General features: G+C 36.4%; 1 protein-coding gene across 3 annotated transcripts in view; it reads right to left on the minus strand.

The window, feature by feature from the left end:
* The window catches only part of UBR5 (ubiquitin protein ligase E3 component n-recognin 5), an 86,122-nt gene that overhangs the window by 39,284 nt on the left and 27,485 nt on the right, over nt 1–19,353 (minus strand). For 2 of the 3 annotated variants that reach the window (XM_081325003.1, XM_081325001.1), the window contains exons 10-26: nt 17,374–17,490; nt 16,540–16,650; nt 15,931–16,085; nt 13,703–13,820; nt 13,134–13,318; nt 12,436–12,545; nt 11,280–11,392; nt 9,490–9,633; nt 8,200–8,311; nt 7,743–7,897; nt 6,590–6,787; nt 5,698–5,908; nt 2,434–2,560; nt 1,629–1,780; nt 1,183–1,278; nt 721–844; nt 349–446 (exon numbers count right to left, since the gene is read on the minus strand). In XM_081325003.1, the coding sequence (XP_081181129.1) occupies nt 349–446; nt 721–844; nt 1,183–1,278; nt 1,629–1,780; nt 2,434–2,560; nt 5,698–5,908; nt 6,590–6,787; nt 7,743–7,897; nt 8,200–8,311; nt 9,490–9,633; nt 11,280–11,392; nt 12,436–12,545; nt 13,134–13,318; nt 13,703–13,820; nt 15,931–16,085; nt 16,540–16,650; nt 17,374–17,490 (2,326 nt within the window). The remainder of the gene's footprint in view (nt 1–348; nt 447–720; nt 845–1,182; nt 1,279–1,628; nt 1,781–2,433; nt 2,561–5,697; nt 5,909–6,589; nt 6,788–7,742; nt 7,898–8,199; nt 8,312–9,489; nt 9,634–11,279; nt 11,393–12,435; nt 12,546–13,133; nt 13,319–13,702; nt 13,821–15,930; nt 16,086–16,539; nt 16,651–17,373; nt 17,491–19,353) is intronic. The other variant, XM_081325002.1, reaches the window with a different exon arrangement.

Below are 19,353 nucleotides of genomic sequence, written 5' to 3' on the forward strand. Positions count from 1 at the left end.
GGGCTGAGAGAAAGTGATTGGCACAAGGTCACCTACTTGACTTCCTGCCCAAGGCAGGGCTAGAACTCACAGTCTACCAGTTTCTAGCCTGACGCCTTAACTACTCCACAACCCATGTCTCAATGAAAATACAATTCACTACATAGAGATGGTAAAGAAATAAATTTTCTAAGAAAATTCCTTCAACTGAATTAATCCAACTCAATAAGGGAATAATCCAAATAATACAGACAAGTAGCAAAGAAACTGCAATTTTCTATTTATTCTATATTATAAAATGTGTCAAACTCTCAAAGAAAAAAATCCTAAATCATTAGCAATATTTTTTTTAAAAAAAAATGTCCATACCTTTGGCAACTTTCTGTGCAGTTTCTAAAATAGTAATTGCAGCAGGATATGCTCTGCCACTGACTGCAGACATAAATGGTGTCATGCCCCTTGCATCCCTACAAGCAAAAATATATCCATATCATTTTCCAATTGAAATACCTTCAGGAAAGATTTTTTTTTAAAAAAAATCAATGTAAAGAAATTAAAAAACAGCATATATTTTACTTGAGTTCTGATTTTCAAAAATCCGTAAGAATATGAGGACAGGTAACGGCTTGATTGAAAAGCAGGAATAAAACCAAATACTGATTCTCTGGAAGTGGCAAGTTATTCTACCTACTTCTCAGGAGTATGAAGCCAACGCGTGAAATTTAACAAGAGGATTCTTACTTGGCTGACAGCAGTTCCCGGAGATATGGCTGTAAAACAACACTGTCACACAACAATTTCAGTATGAAATGAGCATTGGCCTTCCTGTCTTTTGATTCCACTACAGAAGGTTCTGTAGAAGGACCTACAAATCAGAAAACTTGGATGAAAAACAAAATTTAAAAGCTGCTTTGTTTCTGTGACAATTACGACTGATATTGCAACTATATTTGAAATGTGATATGAAAAAATTATCAATATTAGTGGAAATAGAAGGACTGGGCATTTTATATCCTGGAGCAACATTTTAACTGACAACATATTTTAATGCATGCAAATTATTATGGACTATACTTGTAAGACTTACAGAAATACTGGCAAATAAGAGTAGCTAGTATAACAGTGGAGCTCTTTAGGTAAATGCATCTACACAATCTGTTTGCAAAGATATAAATTTAAGGATATCAAATAATGTTCTCTCACCTGGTATGGTAGAAGTGCTTGGTCCTTGGCCAGTGCCAGTTGTTGCTGTGGTAAGAGATCCCACAGCAGGAGCCAGGATAAAATCAATGTCACCATCTTTAGCAAACAGAATAGCAGGATGTACATCAATAAATAAAATACATCCTCACATGGGGGAAAAACCCATTAACTAAAAAAATTGCTTAAATTTTCTTCTAACCAATAAGTCTAAGAGTAACTAGCAAAATGAGCAACAATTGCTAAAAATAAAATCCATGTGGTAATTTAACACTTCATTAAATACTGCATGCAATCAAATAGCTTATATTATGTACCTATTATAGGTATTTGAGGTAGGAATACATGTCTTTCATATTTACATGACTCTTGCTATAGGGTTCATCTGACATATCATTAACATTTGTTTGGAATCTGCAATTATGCAGAGGAACATCTCAGGATCTTACCGGGATCCATCGCTGGAGGATCAGGAACCCAGCTTGGAGGAGCTATGGGAGGAGAAACAGGATCCTGATGATCACTTGATGAAGCTCCAGCTTCATGTCTGCCCAATCCCGCTGCTCTCAAAGATCGTCTCATCATTTCTCTCAGTCGCAAACTAACAATAAAGTCATAAATAATTATACATTTTCAGAAAAAAAATAATTTTACCAAAGTGGTCTGCTAAACTGGTAAACTCGTTAAATTCACACTTTTATCATCAAGTAAAGGTATCTAGCCATCTTGCCTTTCATTAGCCTCTCCTTCAATTGCTTTTGATTTTGCCAAATTAAAGGCTTTTCCCAGTTAAACCTCCCTTTATATTACATGTCCAGAATATGTAAGTGTTATTTTCATTATGGCTTCTGGTAAGCAATCAAACCAGATTTCACCTAATCGGAGATGATGTGGTTTTCTTGTAATCCATATTCTATTACTTGATAATAATGTTAATTATTAAAAACAACATTTTTTCTCCAGCACCACAATTCAAAGGTCCCAAATGTGTTTTTCCCAAAAGGCAACCAGACTTTCTTGGTGTCTTCTTTGAAAACATTTCGCTTCTCATCCAACAAGCTTCTTCAGTGGAGAAAGCAATTATGTTTGGAAGAATTAGTGGTAAAAGGAAACTATGCCATCAAAGAACACGGTGGCTGGACAGCAGCAAAATTCAAATAAGTACTAGAAGATATGGAGAGACCGGACCAATAGAATTGCCAAAAATCAGACTCGACTGAATGGATAACATCATCATCATCATTGCTAACCTACCTTCTACTGCTGGAGGAACCTGCACGATTTCCTGGTCCATTACTTGATACCACTGAAATAGCATTTGCAATAGCTTCAACGGCAGATAACCTTTCAGCAAACGTATTCCTTTCCGAGCGCTCTGCTTCTGAAACATAAATAAGAACCTTGACAAAACTGTTGCTATCATGGCTAAAACATTTCTTTCACATACATTTGTCATTTTTATACAAATGTCCTAGTATGAAATCAATAGCATATATCAAATATTTACTCGAATGCAAAACAATGACAGGAATAAAAAATTATTTAATAAAATTTCAAGGGATCAGAAGGTTAGGGTAATTTAAATCACAGAAGGTATCTGCATGACCCCACACACCCACTTCACGGTCTGTTTCTGCTGCTCAGGGAGGAAGTTTTGACGTATGTATAGCAGAACCACTGGATTCTGTAACAGCTTTGTTCCTTATGCCTTCCGTATTGTAAATTCGCAGGATTCTTCCCCCCCCCACCCCGTATGTATATGTATACATTCGAACTAGACTGTGATGTTTCTGTGTCATATATGTGTGTGTATGTGGGTATATGCATATGTGGGTATTTTTTTTGAGAGCTGAAGGCAACAAAATTTCATTTTAATGTATGCTGATTTGTTTACATTTAAAGTAACAATAAAGATTCCTATTCTATTCTATTCTATTCTATTCTATTCTATTCTACTCTACTCTACTCTACTCTACTCTACTCTACATAATTGATAGTCAACTAATGGCCAGCAAGGCAATTTAAGCTCTTTACTATAACATTTAGTAAATGTGGATGTCAATCTCTTAGCAATGTAATAATGCATTTGGAGGACATAATGTTCAGAGGGTCAAAAATAGCTTACAGGGCATTTAAAGTAGTGCTGGGTTACTTTCACAGCAAGTAGCTGACTTTTTAATTTATTATTATTATTTTGCCTTCAAGTAATGTTACCAGAATGGATGGAAACAAATATATTTGTATCTATATTTATATCTATTTTTGCATGAAAGTTTAAGGAATGAAAGTGCAAATAATCTTCCAGTAGCCTAAGGCAGCCATTTTGTTTTTTCAACAAAAAAAAACACCTCACAGATGATATAACGATTTACAGAATGAGGACCTAAATTAGCTTTCTTTCCCTTTTATTCTACAGCTATCAAGCACTAGGAAAATAAGGAGATTAAGAGAATTCAAATGGATATAAAGATTTATTATAAACTTGAGCTCTCTACAAGAATCTGAGCTACTAATAGCCACCGGAAATTAGCGGAAGATAAGAGTAGAATGAATTCAAGGTGGGCACGAAGAGATTCATGACTGATGATGTGTTGGCCCCTTCCTCGGGCTCAGCCTGGTCATCTTCTACAAGAGCTCATTCTCAGTGACCCAGTTTTTATATTGTTTTGGTTTTGGTTTAGTGTACAAGGGGTCCCTCGTTTAATGACCTCTCATTCAGTGACTGTTCAAATTTACAATAGTACTGAACAAGTGGTAGTTACAACCAGAGTTCATATATATAGTCTTCGCACCATCCTGCAATCGTGTAATTGCAATTTGTGACCTTCATTTCCAGCTTCCCATAAACAAAATCAACAAAGAAGCCAGCAGAATGCCAGAAGTCATAGTCACAAGAGGTGCTCATTTAACAACCCACTCAGTCCTCATTTAATGACAGCACTCATGCTGAACTGCCATCGCTAAGCAGCATGGTCATGTGGTTTTTCTATTTACAGCTGCACTGCTTAATAATGAAGTGTCTAATCCCAATTAGCACCATTCAACAAGGATTTTCTGTACAACTTAATCAAATATTAAGAAGCAGCCTTCTTCCAAGTCCAGTCTTATTTCAAAGAGAATCTAAAATCTCTGTAAATAGGTATATTCTGTGTTCTGGGACTATTAAAAGATTTTTAGATCCAATCAGAGAAGGTGCTTCAGAGTGGATATGGGTGCACAGAATGTATCAGCTGGTTGTTGTTGTTGTTGTTGTTAGTTGCGAAGTCGTGTCCGACCCATCGCGACCCTATGGACAATGTTCCTCCAGGCCTTCCTGTCCTCTACCATCTTCTGGAGTCCATTTAAGCTCACGCCTACTGCTTCAGTGACTCCATCCAGCCACCTCATTCTCTGTCGTCCCCTTCTTCTATTGCCCTCAATCTTTCCCAGCATTAGGCTCTTCTCCAGTGAGTCCTTCCTTCTCATTAGGTGGCCAAAGTATTTGAGTTTTAGCTTCAGGATCTGGCCTTCTAAAGAGCAGTCAGGGTTGATCTCCTCTAGGACTGACCGGTTTGATCGCCTTGCAGTCCAAGGAACTCGCAGGAGTCTTCTCCAGCACCATAGTTCAAAGGCTTCAATTCTTTGGCGCTCAGCCTTTCTTATGGTCCAGCTTTCACTGCCATACATTGCAACTGGGAAGACCATAGCCTTGACTATACGCACTTTTGTTGACAGGGTGATGTCTCTGCTTTTTAGTGTGCTGTCTAGATTTGCCATGGCTTTCCTCCCAAGGAGCAAGAGTCTTTTAATTTCTTGGCTACAGTCCCCATCTGCAGTGATCTTGGAGCCCAGGAAAATAAAATCTGTCACTACCTCCATTTCTTCCCCATCTATTTGCCAGGAATTGAGAGGGCCGGATGCCATGATCTTGGTTTTCTTAATGTTTAGTTTCAACCCAAGTTTTGCACTCTCCTTCTTCACTCGCAACAAGAGGCTCTTTAGTTCCTCTTCACTTTCTGCCATTAGAGTGGTATCATCTGCATATCTTAGGTTGTTGATGTTTCTTCCGGCAATCTTAATTCCAACTTTTGATTCATCTAGCCCAGCTGGTACCTCTCTAAAATAAAGCTGTCTTTTTCTAAGCAACAGTTATCCTCTGTATTTCCAGGAAATTACATGCTTATATTAAGGAGGTGCTGACAGAATTCCCATGCCTCCTCTAAAGGACTCTGTTGGTCAAGAAAAAAAAATGCAGTTTAAGCAGGCACCAACAATTGTGGTACGTATGTCCATGCTAATCTGAAACATATTTTTGGCTTTAAAATTAAAGTGCTGCATTATCACTGTTATATCTGTGTCCAGTTTTACTTCCCAAGGTAGCCGTGCTAGCCATGGGTATAACATTTGAATCTCAAAGAATCTCAAAGTGGCTAATTTGTCTATATATGTACAAAGCTACTTCAAAACTGATTTCTGAATAACAGTGGACCTATCTTTCGACAATGTGCAAAAGAATTTGCATCAGATTGTTAAGCTTACCCTCTTCCTCTTTAGTTTCTTTATTACTGGTTGGAAAGCACACAGACACACAAGCATGCAGAATATTTCTATTTCCGTCACATCGATGGCCAAGGAATGTCTGCAGCATTTGTGGATTCTGATCCAAGACAACAGCTTGTTCGAGGTTCATAAGATACTGTCTGCAGGACTCATAGTCGCATCGCAGAATATGTTGCATTAAAGTCTGCTTCTGCACCCAGAAAATTAAACAGGCACAATTACCCAGTGTATGCCACTGTATACAGTTCATTTTTTAAAACTATTTTACTGCTCTGAACTCCGTGAAAAGGGGTGAGCCAGAAATACAATCAATAAAATTGTGATAATAAAGAATTAATGTTGCAGTTTATAAATTAACTAATTTTACCAGTAATGATTTCAGTCAAAAGTGCATGATCTATAAAGTAATGTGAAAACTAGAAAAAATTTGCCCTTTAAAATCTACCTGCCTAAAATGGTAAGCAATATACATTTAAAATCTGACTGTATCCAAATGCTTGCTGACAAGGAAATAAAATGTCTGTTTTAATTTTCAGTACATTTAACACCATAGCAGAACAATCTGCAATTATAGGATTACACTTTTGAAGATTCTAGCTCTAACTTTATAAGGTAATGGTCACTTAAATTGCACAACTCTTTAGAAATCAACTATGTAACTTTGAAAAAGAGCTTTGGTTTTATTGAAATATTTGTAGTACATCAGAAATCTATATAAAGCCTAGAACTCTCAGATTAAAATCACTATTTAGGAATATCTACAAAAGATTAAAATACAGACCAAGAGAGTAAAAGATACAATGCCTCTAACTTTTGTTTGATATATTTAATTATTTATTTAGCATTTGGCATGTTCAATATATTTAATTACCTCAACAGCCATTATGATGATAGCAGCTTTCTTTTTAATGGTTGAATTAGCAGGAATATTTGTTAAGGAATGTACTCCCATTCCCAGACTGCTAATAGGAGGAAGATCAAGCCAATCAGGATCTCTTATTCCACCCATACAATCTTTTGCCATTGGATATATGGTACCATTTCCATCTCTAAGAATGATTGGTGATTCCTATGTAGGAAGCAAAATGTCATGCAATACAAAATTCTAGTTATTTTTCTCACTGTTTCAGTTAATACTTTACAAAGTTTACTTTCCTCATCTACCAGCTGTTGTTCTTCTTGGTTAAACACTCTTTCTGCCATCTTGCCTATTTTAACCACAGGACAAATGTAGCTTCCAGCAGCAGCAACTCAGCTCAACTCATCTTAGACATAACCTCGTCTTCAAAGCAATCACAAACTAAGGGCAATAGTTATAAATATGCAAAATGTTTCAAATTAAAAATGTTTTGAGCTTGCAATACTGAGTTTGAAATATGTCATTCCAACTTATGTGAATAATCCCATCTGCGAATAATCCCATCCCACCCAGATTGTTGGGGGCAATAAGCTGACTTTGTAATAATGCCGCTGGGGGGGGGGGGGGCGAAAGCCCTAATAAGCAGGCATATACTGTACATAGAATGAAGGCTATTGCTAAGCACATTGGTTTGTGCTTAAATTGTAAGCCGCCCTGAGTCTTCGGAGAAGGGCGGGATATAAATGGGATTTAAAAAAAATAAAAGATTATATGCACATTTTACCATTTAACATAGATATCACAACATCTATTCCAATATCACAAGTTTTATGTCAAGGATGATGGGAACTGATCATTCCTATTTTGTGTAGGGATTATATATTCACCAATGAAATCATTCCAAATGTTACAGAAAGGGAGGAGACCTTCCCAACATTTTCCCTCCTCAACCACTGAACTGTGTCATAGGCTTAGATAAACCCTCTCTAGAGTATTAAATATTTGTAACTTTCTTTCTTTTCCCATTCCTTGCACCCCAAATATGGAGAAAAATTATGCACCCTGTATTTGGAACAAGAATACTGACAGCTTTCCTATAAAGATAAGGTTCAAAATAATTCAAGTTTGCATTAAAGCCCCTTTCTAAATATTTAGAATAACAAACCTGTCCAGCAGTGAAAATAGCAACACTTCTCTCATTCTGCCCAAGGAAAGCAAGGCTGCTAGTGGGGAAATTATTTTCCTGTTCTGCTTTTCCAGTTGCTAGATCAAAAATGCAGTATCTAACCCAATTTCCAGTTTTGAGGACAGCATGGACTCCTAAAAAGTGAAAAAGACGATTGCTAGTTTAAGATGTCAATATGTTTCTAAAAGTCTTGTTCCTGGGCAAAAAAATCCATCATAGGCAACAATTTTTTAACCAAGGTACTTCAAATGGCCTAATTTACAGAATGCATTCAAAATCAAGAATCCATAACTCCTATGGAATTGAAACTTGGCAAATTTTATAACATAAAACTATCATAAAACAGTTTATGACATAATATAAAATGTCATAAAGCATTTCCTGTGTTGATGTTTGACTGTGCTATACAGTGAGGAAGAAAAAAGTTCACACCTACCTTTCGAATCTACATTAACCGCCAGAATTTCTGTTTTTTCTGGAATACATAGTTTTTTAGGGGTTCTCTGAAAACAATCTGGAACTTTTGGTGTCCCACCAGTTTTTACCACCTGGAACAAATAATTTTTTTTAACTTTAATACAATTACCTTGCTGTATCTAATCACTCCTCTTATTAAAAGCATAAAATTTACTAGAAAGAACTAGAGATTCTTCTGCAGTCCCAGCCAAGTTAATTTGTCTTGCATGGTGACAAATAGGGCATCATGATGCTAAAGATCAATTCCTTTCCTCCATTCATTGTCCCTGACATTTACTCAACAAAATGGGGATTGTTTGAAGTTGTTGTGGCTAAAAATAATGACTTTTATCATTCATCATTAGTTATATTCTTTTTAATCTAATTTTACAAAATGTCCATAATTGTATCCTATATTTAGTAATTAAAAACAAGTTATACTTTTTTTTTTATGAGGGACGTGGTGGCTCAGTGGGTTAGGATGCTGAGCTTGTCGATCAGAAGGTTGGCAGTTTGGCGGGCCGAATCCCGAGTGCCGCATAACAGAGTGAGCGCCTGTTACTCGTCCCAGCTTCTGCCCACCTAGCAGTTCGAAAGCATGTAAAAATGCAAGTAGAAAAATAGGGACCACTACGGTGGGAAGGTAACAGTGCTCCGTGCGCCTTTGGCGTCTAGTCATGCCGGCCACATGACCACGGAGACGTCCTCGGACAAACGCTGGCTCTTCGGCTTTGAAGCAGAGATGAGCACTGGCCCCTACAGTCGGAAATGACTAGCACACATGTGCGGGGGAACCTTTACCTTTACCTTTACCTTATACTTTTTTGCTTATTCTGAATTTACAGCAATTTTATAAATGGTCCCAGGTTTTCGTTTAACAGATAGATTTTGAGTAATTCTAAAATCTCATTTACATCATATTCAGCTGATTTTTAACAAAATAATCAGGATTCATGAACTATAAGGCTTTACATTATCAGTTCTCCAGTTCTTCTATTATCTGTTCATTTCTGTATCTTCTATAGCAGGGGTGTCAAACTGCCGGCCCATGGGCCGGACGCATCATCCCAAAACCGCGCCCACCCCATTGCTGGCAATGGAGAAAAAGCTCCGATATGTTGCGCAACGTCATGTGACATTGCGAGTTTGACATGTCTGTTCTATAGCTTTAAAGGTGATTAATAGATTCGTATATAAATGGTAACTTGTAGCCCTCAGCAGCAAACTGCTAACCATTTAAACTGTCATATTTTCTCTTTACTATACATACTTGTAGTTCATCTATTCGGAGTAATCGGCAATCTTGAAGAAGAGAAGAGGGATCAGGATCTAACCCAGTGCTGCTTGCACAATTTGCAGTAGTAGATGTTCCTGGAAATTTTACAGCAACATAAGCACCATCCACTTTTAATACCTAAAACAAAAATACACATATAGAATTAAATGAAAGACATAATGAAGTTGAAGACTTAAGTTTCAAAAAATACTAGATATTAATGTTTTAAGAAATATAAATAAAACCTAATTCAATATCTTCAACATCACAGTTGCTGCCTACCTTTTTTAGAGACACAGTTCTTTTACATTAGATTAGATTTATTAAATTTATTAAATTTACCATAAGCATGCCACAATATTAGAATACATAATTTTCTTTGCTAAAGAGGATGCACTCAAGACAGCAACACAGCACAGTGGTATCATAATCTACCGTATTTTTCTGTCTATAAGATGCACCCTTGCATAAGATGCTCTGGCATGTGAGTTTCTCCACGCCGATCAGCTGAGCCAGCAAATCCGGAAGTTCGGATAGACGACAATCTTGCCCCGTCCCCCCTCGCGTCCCCCCTCGCGTTAGTGGCAAGCCCACAGGGGCTTGACATCTGCACCAGGCGGCATGGCAACCCACACAGGCATGCCCTGGGCTGCGGAGGTTACCATTATTTTTCCGTGTATAAGACACTGCACTTGTATAAGACGCACCTGATTTTTGAACAGGGTGTTTGCGGGGGGGAAGCGTCTTATACATGGAAAAATATGGTATTTTTCCTGAAGCGGGCTATGTTCAATTTAAACAAATCTTCCAGCCTCACTAAAAGCTTCTATGCTCCCAGGGTTGCTCTCGGCCCCCATTTTTGTATTTTATCAGAACAGAATGAAAAATCTGACTTCACACAAAGAAGCTTTCTTAATTTGTAACATAGCATGTTATCCAATATATCACTTACAGAATACTAAAGAGCTTTGAAAGTTGACAAATAATTGCCTAGAAGCTTTATTTTAAATGTATTTTATTTTTATGCTGCCTTTAAAGAAGTAAAAACCGAAAGGTATTCCCCAATCCCAGCACATTAAAACTGCAGTTACCTAACTAAAACTGTCATGTTGAAAATATTATATGCTCGAAATGCATCAGCAATTTTGAAGTGATATATTCTAATTAAGTGGCTTATGATAGTTAAATCACTTATTATATGCAGACTGAAATTATATCTATTCAAAACTAACAAACAGTTCTAGTTTAGCAGAGTAACTAGAGGGGAAAAACTCTATTTAAGACAATCTGCCACAGAGAAACAGCTTGTAATGTATCTTGTTTTGATTAAGCCAATACAAAATAAGCAGCATCAAGTTCATAATCATTTGTAGAAATCTCTATTTCAGAGTAAAATAATTAGGTAAAGGTAAAGGTTCCCCCGCACATGCGTGCTAGTCGTTTCCAACTCTAGGGGCCAGTGCTCATCTCCGTTTCAAAGCCGAAGAGCCAGCGCTTGTCCGAGGACGTCTCCGTGGTCATGTGGCCGGCATGACTAGACGCCAAAGGTGCACGGAACACTGTTACCTTTTTACGTGCTTTCGAACTGCTAGGTTGGCAGAAGCTGGGACGAGTAACAGGCGCTCACTCTGTTACGTGGCACTCGGGATTCGACCCGCCAAACTGCCAACCTTCTGATCGACAAGCTCAGCGTCCTAACCCACTGAGCCACCTGTGAGGTAATTTTAAAAAGTAGAAAATCAATACCCAAAGGTAAACAAAAATGGGATTTGTTTTATACAAACCTTCCCAACAGGAACATTTTTAACATCTTCCACAAATACCACTTCTCTAAGAGACCACTGTTCCTCATTCACCTTCTCTTCTTCTTTAGGAGCTGGGGTAGATCTTCGGCGTTCTTAGATAAGCACAAAGAATGGGGGGAAAAATTAAAATAAGTTTGATTATAGAAAGTCTGCATATGGCTACAATATAGCAGTATATATTGTTTATATACAATATAATTATATTATAACCGTGAGATGGGTGATTAAGAAATATGAAATATAAATAAAAATAAACTTTCGCATTAAAACACTTTTATCTATTAAATTAATATTTTATTGATCTTCAAATCTAATCTGAAAAGGTTGACTACATTTGGACATAATAATAAAGCAGAACTGCTGAGAATTCTAGCTTATTTTTTAAAAGCGGCATAAACTGGATCTTAATATTTACAGGAGTTCCACTTCAAGTTAATAACCACAGATAAAGAAACCACAGATGAAAAAAGTGTTTTATACATGTGTAAAAGCCCACACACAATTCTGCAGTGTGAAATACTTCCCCCTCCACAATGTCTTCTAAATCGAACAGTGTGGCAACAACATTTATTGCAGATAAAGAGATCTTGTCTATATTTAACCAACCACAGATCTGCAAAGCCATTAGTAATGGAAGAACAAGTAACAAGGCTATTTGTATATGTGTTACTCAATTGCCGCTGTTCAAATTTTCCCACCAGTGGCAACAATTAATGTAATCAGAAACAGCTGAAGAAGGAAAGTTTCCTGTAGAACTAAATCAATCTGACACTATCCTAATAATGTATTCTACATGTCTGATCTGGAATTCACACTGCTGGGAGGAATTAACTGGTGACTCCCACTGGCTGGAGAATGCAACAGGAGCAATTGGGCCATGTGCTACTAAGCAACAGGCAGAATTCAGAGCAATTGCATCTTGATATTATATTCAAATATAGTAAATATAATGAGGAAAATATGAAAACACCACTGATTAAACGGAATAAAAATATATAAATTGATCAAAAAATTGGTATTTTCCAAATAACTGTATTAAGTTATTAAATATTTAGAAGTTAATTACAGATAAATTACTACAACAGCAAAATTAGTGACAATGCAATTATGAACTATTTCTTTTCGTATAACTTACTGTATGGCATTGATGCACTGCTTGCTATTGAAGACGCATCACTACAGGTAGAGGCTGGAGAAGGTGGTGGGCCCATTTCAGTTTTCACTGGTTCCTGCTTACTTTCAGGCCTAAGATTTCAAAAAGTAATTCATATATTTTGAGTCAGTCAAGCTTAGAATTCATATTTTTATTCTGGAATGTTTCTTATCCCATTTATACATAATTTATATCTAAATTGCTTTCAAGTTAATTTATTGTAAGAAATCTCTCTCTTTTGGGACAGCACATAAAAGTTATAAGTAAGTCTGCTTTCTCACAAATTCAAGATTGGTGAATGCTTCACATATACCTATTCATTTTTCCGGTATCTTTAAGTAAGCAAGCGATGTTAATATAACATTTAAAAAACTGTTTAAAATGTACAAATTAAAGGATTATCCTTAGTGAAAATTGGAATTAAAATAAAAACTCAAAAACCCTGAAATTTATGCATTACTCAAGGCTGCCTAGCTAATTGCTTCTCTCCATTATTTGCTGCAGCCCTCGGAGAAATATTTAACAGTTTAAAATTACAGTTCTGTATTATAATCAAACAGAATTCCATTAAAGTCAAAAATGTTAAAGAGACTGAGATCCATAATTCAGTGCTTCTCAAAGATTTTCATTCATGACTAAGTGTATTAAAGAAGTTCCTCACAATATTTTAGAGCACTTACTTTGCCTCTGTAGTTTTATTAGCTTTCTCCATGTTCTTTAAACTTTCTGGTGACCGAAGCTGAAATCTACAGCTATCATTCATATTCCAAACAGACTCCATTAAAACACCAACTTTAGGAATTCCAGCACTAATTGAAAAGGCCACTGCACCAGCATGATAGAGAGGATTATTCCTCAAACACACCTGAAATAGAGAGATAATGAATTAATTATAGTAAATTAAACTTCAAAAGATCAGAAGGAAAAACAGTATTATGTAGATAAAAATGTGATACTGAAATACACATAAATGTTTAAATGCAAAATATTCAGGACACCGTTTCCTAACAGTAAGACCATCAGCATACTTAAAACTACAGCTCAATCAGTGATAAAGTAGAAAACAAAGGTAGGGAGACAAATATAATATTTACCAGGCATAGCACATATTTAGGATACCTGAAATTCTGTCAGTTCAGAAAACAAGGTTCTTCAACCTAAGAATTCCATATACAGATACTGTGCCATTCTACAACTCATTTGTAGTTCAATTTGTTCCAACATTTTTAAAAAATAGGCTTGTACATACCTGAGTACCAACAGTGATATTTGGCATTGAAGATATACCAGCACTAGACTTGGGCTTTTTATTTTTGGCTCTAGCCTTTTCCAGCATTTTCTTCCTTTGACTAAAAGGAACGACACCCCTAGGAAGAAAAATACTAACGTTAATATGAAATGGATGTAATAAACTAGTCAGAAATTTAAAACAAGAGACAATTAATGACAATGCATCTAGCCAATGAAAGAATTTTAAGATTTGAGAAGGTAAGATTATATTAGGCAGTTCCTAAAATTGTGGTTCTAATAGTTAACTGTTCACACTGAGTTAAGAATGTGTATTTTGAAATCTATGGAAAGTATGTCAGTTGGAGGCCAAGAGTAGAAAATTAGACATTTCATATATAAAAAAGAAGGCAGACAGAATGTTTTCCCAGCCAGCTTCATCCACCACTCTGTAGTGCAGACATGTCAAGCACAAGGCCGCGAAGTGGTTTCATGTGGCCCACGAAGCCATCCTGGAAACAGTGAGGGAACGGCCCCCACTGCCTTGGCTCTGGCCCAGAGACCCTCTTTCTGCCAGAGACCCTCAGATATGTCCCACTCCTGCCCAGGTCCCCATAGGCACCCTCGATGCGAACAATGTAGAGCTGGCCATGCCCACCCAGTAGGCCATACGCACTCTAGCCACACCCACCCAGTAGGCCACGCCCACCCTGGCCATACCCACCCGGCCCCTTGAGGGCAACCGCAATGCTGATGCGGCCCTCAATGAAATTGAGTTTGACACCTCTGCTGTAGTGTGTACTCATAATAGTATTGCTTAAATAGCTTTCTATTTTCTCCAGTCTTTTTCTATCTGACTATACTCCCAGTTCATATATATATATATATATATCTTCTTGCCTAACCACTGAAAGCTTCCATTAAGGTCTTTAGTTTTCCCAAGATCCTCTCTGGCTTTCATAGTCTATTTCCCTTAACTATTTCTATGGCTTGGTTTAATAGCCAGTCTGCCCTTCGTTTCTTTCTGCCTTTCTCTTTTGCAATCATTTTTATTTATTTCTACCTTTCTCAGGCTCTCTCTCCACAAAGTTAATTTATTTTTATTTTTTTTAATTTTAATTCCATTTATATCCCGCCCTTCTCCGAAGACTCAGGGCGGCTTACACAAGCTTAGCAGTAGCCTTCATTCTATGTATATGCCTGCTTATTAGGGCTTTCACACACACACCAAGCGGCATTATTACAAAGTCAGCTTATTGCCCCCAACAATCTGGGTCCTCATTTTACCTACCTCGGAAGGATGGAAGGCTGAGTCAACCTTGAGCCTGGTGGGATGCGAACCTGCACTAATTGCAGGCAGCTGGTGTTACTTAAGGAGGCATTAGCCCACTGCTCCACCAAGGCTCTGTCTTTGAATCTGTTTATGACCTCATAGTTTTCAGGAATGTTTTTGAGATTTTATCTCATTGGCACTGGATCTTTTCTAGAATTTTTTTAGACTGATGTGAAATTTCTATGGTTAGCAGCAGATGGTCTGATCTTCAGTGAGCTCTCTCTCTCTCTCTCTCTCTCTCTCTCTCTCTCTCTCTCTCTCACACACACACACACACAAAATCTACTGTCTTTCAGATACGCTGAGACTATAACTCCTAACATTCCATCTTCTTGACCAATAAGAATTGGAAATGTGCTGTGGGGAAAAAAATGTGGCTCCTAAACGGAAGGCAGCCCTGATCTTTTCTTAATCTTTGTTACAAACATTTTTATTTCATTAATAAATACAAACTTTTCATTTTTAGATTGAAGGACTAAAAGGCAGAATAATATAAACTCAATCAAGCAAAAATACAGGTTGTAGTATCATATATCATTTTAAACATTCAGCCAGAAATACTTGGGAAAAAAATCATGTATTCAAATTAAAGTGTCTTAATCACAAAAGCATCTTTTCTCTCTCTTTCTCAAGACAGCCTTGCTCTCAAGCTGTATGGCCCATATGAATAGAAGATAATTTTCTTCTATTTGGTTAAAATAAATGGGGAGTAGGTTATTTTGAATTGGGCAGCTTTTCAAATGTTATAAATTAAATTAAAGCTGAACAAGGTTTTTGGCATCTTTTTTCATCATGTTTTCACCTACTGATTTTCGAACAAAAAACCTCTTCAAACATAAAATACATAACCTGGTCAGGGGAGGTTTTTGTTCTTTGCAAATATATATTTAAAGCTTTGAACAGAAATATACACTTACCACCAATATAAATTATTCTCCAACTGAGCACAGGTATAAAGGGCACAACAATGCAGTGAAACTATCCGTTCTCCTTGAAGTTCTGAGTAGGTCTGTGCAGTATGTTCTAATTTAGAAGCTACAGAACTCAAAGTTTCATCTACCCAGGTAGCCACCTAAAAGGAAAAAAATATTTAGTGATCAGATATTTTCATTTCAGAATCTTATTTAGTCAATCATTACTGACAACTCTTTATTACACAACATGAACAATCAGTTACCATCAAGTTTGAGATGAAATTTTAACAAATTCTTTTTTTTTTCTGAATAATTTTAAGAAGCAAGATCAAAACAGAGTTTGGGGAGCCATATTCAAGGCAGAAAAAGCCCAATGTGTTTTTTATTAACTTTCTATAGCTGGTTTTCCTCTTTTTGTTGTTGTTGTTGTTAAGATAGTTTCTCTTTTACTTAACTATTTCTGTAGTTTGGGTAGCTGACAACAATTAAACTTATCTTGCAATAAAGTGGTAAAATTAATATAATTGATTTTTTTAAATTTTATAAAAAATTATTATTAGAATGATAAAATACTAATACAAACTAGAAAATGTTTTCTCAAATGTTTCATACCTTATTGTTTTCAGTAGCAACAGTTGCTCTAATGCTATTTGCAGAAAGAAGAATTATCTTCTCATTTGTCAATCCCAATGATCCTGCACGTGGATGATGTATTGATGGATTCTTTGGAAACAAAATCATCAGATAGTATGTTATAAAATCATCAATGAAACATCCACTATAATGGTGGGTGTTTCCTGCCATTACTTTCCTGCCAAGGATCAACTAAAAAGCAGATTTTGTCCCACCCCAATTTCATATTCAAGAACAGCAGCACACTTTTTGCCATGAAAGTGATTTTCTTTTATTCAAGTAAGACAGAGAATTACAAGCCAGAAAAAGCCAAGCAACATAGCTCTTGTTAGAAATTCATTGCTATCACTGCTCCTTCTATCTATGCTGGGTGCCAAAATCACTCCACGTATTGCACAGCACTAGCCAGATTTTGGTCACACTCTGATGTAATTACAGCACATTAGTTTTTATTAAATATATATTGTATAGCATTATACAGAATTGTTAGCCAAGAAAATAGACAAATGGATCGCTGAACAAATTACTCAAGGCACAAATGGCCAGACTAATATTATTATGCTAGGGACACATTATAACAGGATCTAACTTTCTGGAGACTATAAAGCTGGAACTGGTAAGAGGAATGAAAGAAGAGATCAACCAACAGGAAGATGGATGGAATGAATTACAGTGGCAATGGGTACACCACTGGAGCATCTGAAATATCAACCTGAGACAGATCTTCATAGAGAAAATCTATGTGATCGCTAAAAGTCAATACTAACTTGATGGCAAATAATCAATCAAACAAACAAATATAATTGTATCTACCTGTGTATTTCTGTATGGTTCAGATTCACTCCACTTCCATTGATAGAGTTCCCCTTTACTGCTCACTGCCACCAATTCAGAATACAGAGCACCAATAGAAATAAATTTCATTCCATCCTACAAAATCAGATAAGTTTAAATGTTCAACACTGTAAGAATTATATATTTAATGTACTATTGGTTGTTTTTTTTTACAGTATGGATTCTCAAACTGCAGAACTGCAACCATCTAAAATGATAACTGAAATTGTGCCGTACCCTTTCCGCAATAAATACAACTAATAATTTCATTGGGATTATTTGTGCAGGAAGAAAATCACTGTTTATTTTTAATGATTATGTTTTAATCATTACCATAGAGATTTTCATACTTTGGGGTACTACAAGGATTATCTATGGGCTTAGCAAAATAAGACAGAAGCTTTTGACTGTGCTCTCACTTGGTTTCCCTTATCTGTTCATTTTAAAACAAAATTGATTCTCCAAAATTGTTTGTGATTCTTCAAAATGACTTAATCGATAGACAAGAGGACCCCTGGCTTTACCAAGAAAAAACTGTTCTCATTTTAATGATCCCGCTAATATGCACAACAACAAAACAAAAATATGCACTAAATTTATACAAAATAAATTACTTATTACTATACATTTTACATCACCTGACTTCAGTTATTGAATCACTGTACTCTGCAGCTGAACTACATTCACATTTTTACTTCCTAACATAACTGAATTTCCATTCAAAATTAATACATTTTTTAAAAAAACATCAGTTGAAACTTTATGACAAAGTAGATAGGCATTTTGCTATGACAAGATACTGGTCTTCCATTTTTTAGTTTTTATAATTAATCCAGGAAGTCCTTAATTAATTGCAGCTTTGCATTTCATCCAAACCAGGAATCTATTATTTCCGGATTCAAAACAACCCAGATATTATAGAAATTTCAAGTTGTTATTTCTGGTACTGACTTCTTCCAAACTATAGGTTCTGGGTTTTGAACAAATGTGTTTAATTAAAAAAAATAATGTAACTTTTAGCAAATTGAAAAGAAAAAAAAGGGAGGGACTGATGCAGAAGCCCTGGGTTATTTGTATTTTCATTTTCTTAATGGCTAAAGAAGCCAGCATTTCTTATCGTGAACATTAATTACACTAACATCTGCACCATCAAAAAAATGTAGTAGCGCTTATAGCAGTAGCACTTAGACTTATACACCACTTCACAGTGCCTTACAGCCCTAAGCGATTTACAAGTTAACGTATTACCCCCAACAATCTGGGTCCTCATTTTACCGACCTTGAAAGGATGGAAGGTTGAGTCAACCTTGAGTCAGTGAGACTTGAACTGCCACAATGCTGGCAGTTGGCAGTCAGCAGAATTAGCCTGCAATACTGCATTCTAACCACTGCACCACCACAGCTTTATAATCTAAAGCAGGCATATCAAACTTGCGACGTCACATGATGTCACATGACGTATTGGGACGTTTTCCCCATTGCCAGCAATGCAGTGGGCGCGGTTTCAGCCCACGGGCCAGCAGTTTGACATGCCTGATCTAAAGTCACAGCGTTTAGATTATAAGTAGCACTTATAATATAAAAACGCAGGGTTTGTGCTAATAGTAAATAATTACATAGAAAAGGAAAGATAGCAAAGAGTACATTTGAAAACATAAATTACTATATTTTCTATCATCCTTGTTCTGATGTGATTAAGTGGTATCACTAGTCTATTGATCATCCAAAAAAAATATTCTGATAATTGTCAAACATCAACTGTACTTTAGAAACTCATTTTGTTAAATTTCCCCATTCTGATAGAGCTAGCCAGTACTACCCAATGGCCAAAGATATAGTCAGTACATAAATGAGATTCTCTCCCAGCTAGCAGCCCTTTCACTCTCAAAAAGTGGGGAGAGAATCTCAGCTCCATGGCAGTTTGCAACCTTCCCTGCCGGTTTCTGCACTGATTGTTTA

The sequence above is a fragment of the Vipera berus genome (genome assembly GCF_964194415.1).
Source record: "Vipera berus genome assembly, chromosome: 3".
Classification (NCBI taxonomy): domain Eukaryota; kingdom Metazoa; phylum Chordata; class Lepidosauria; order Squamata; family Viperidae; genus Vipera; species Vipera berus.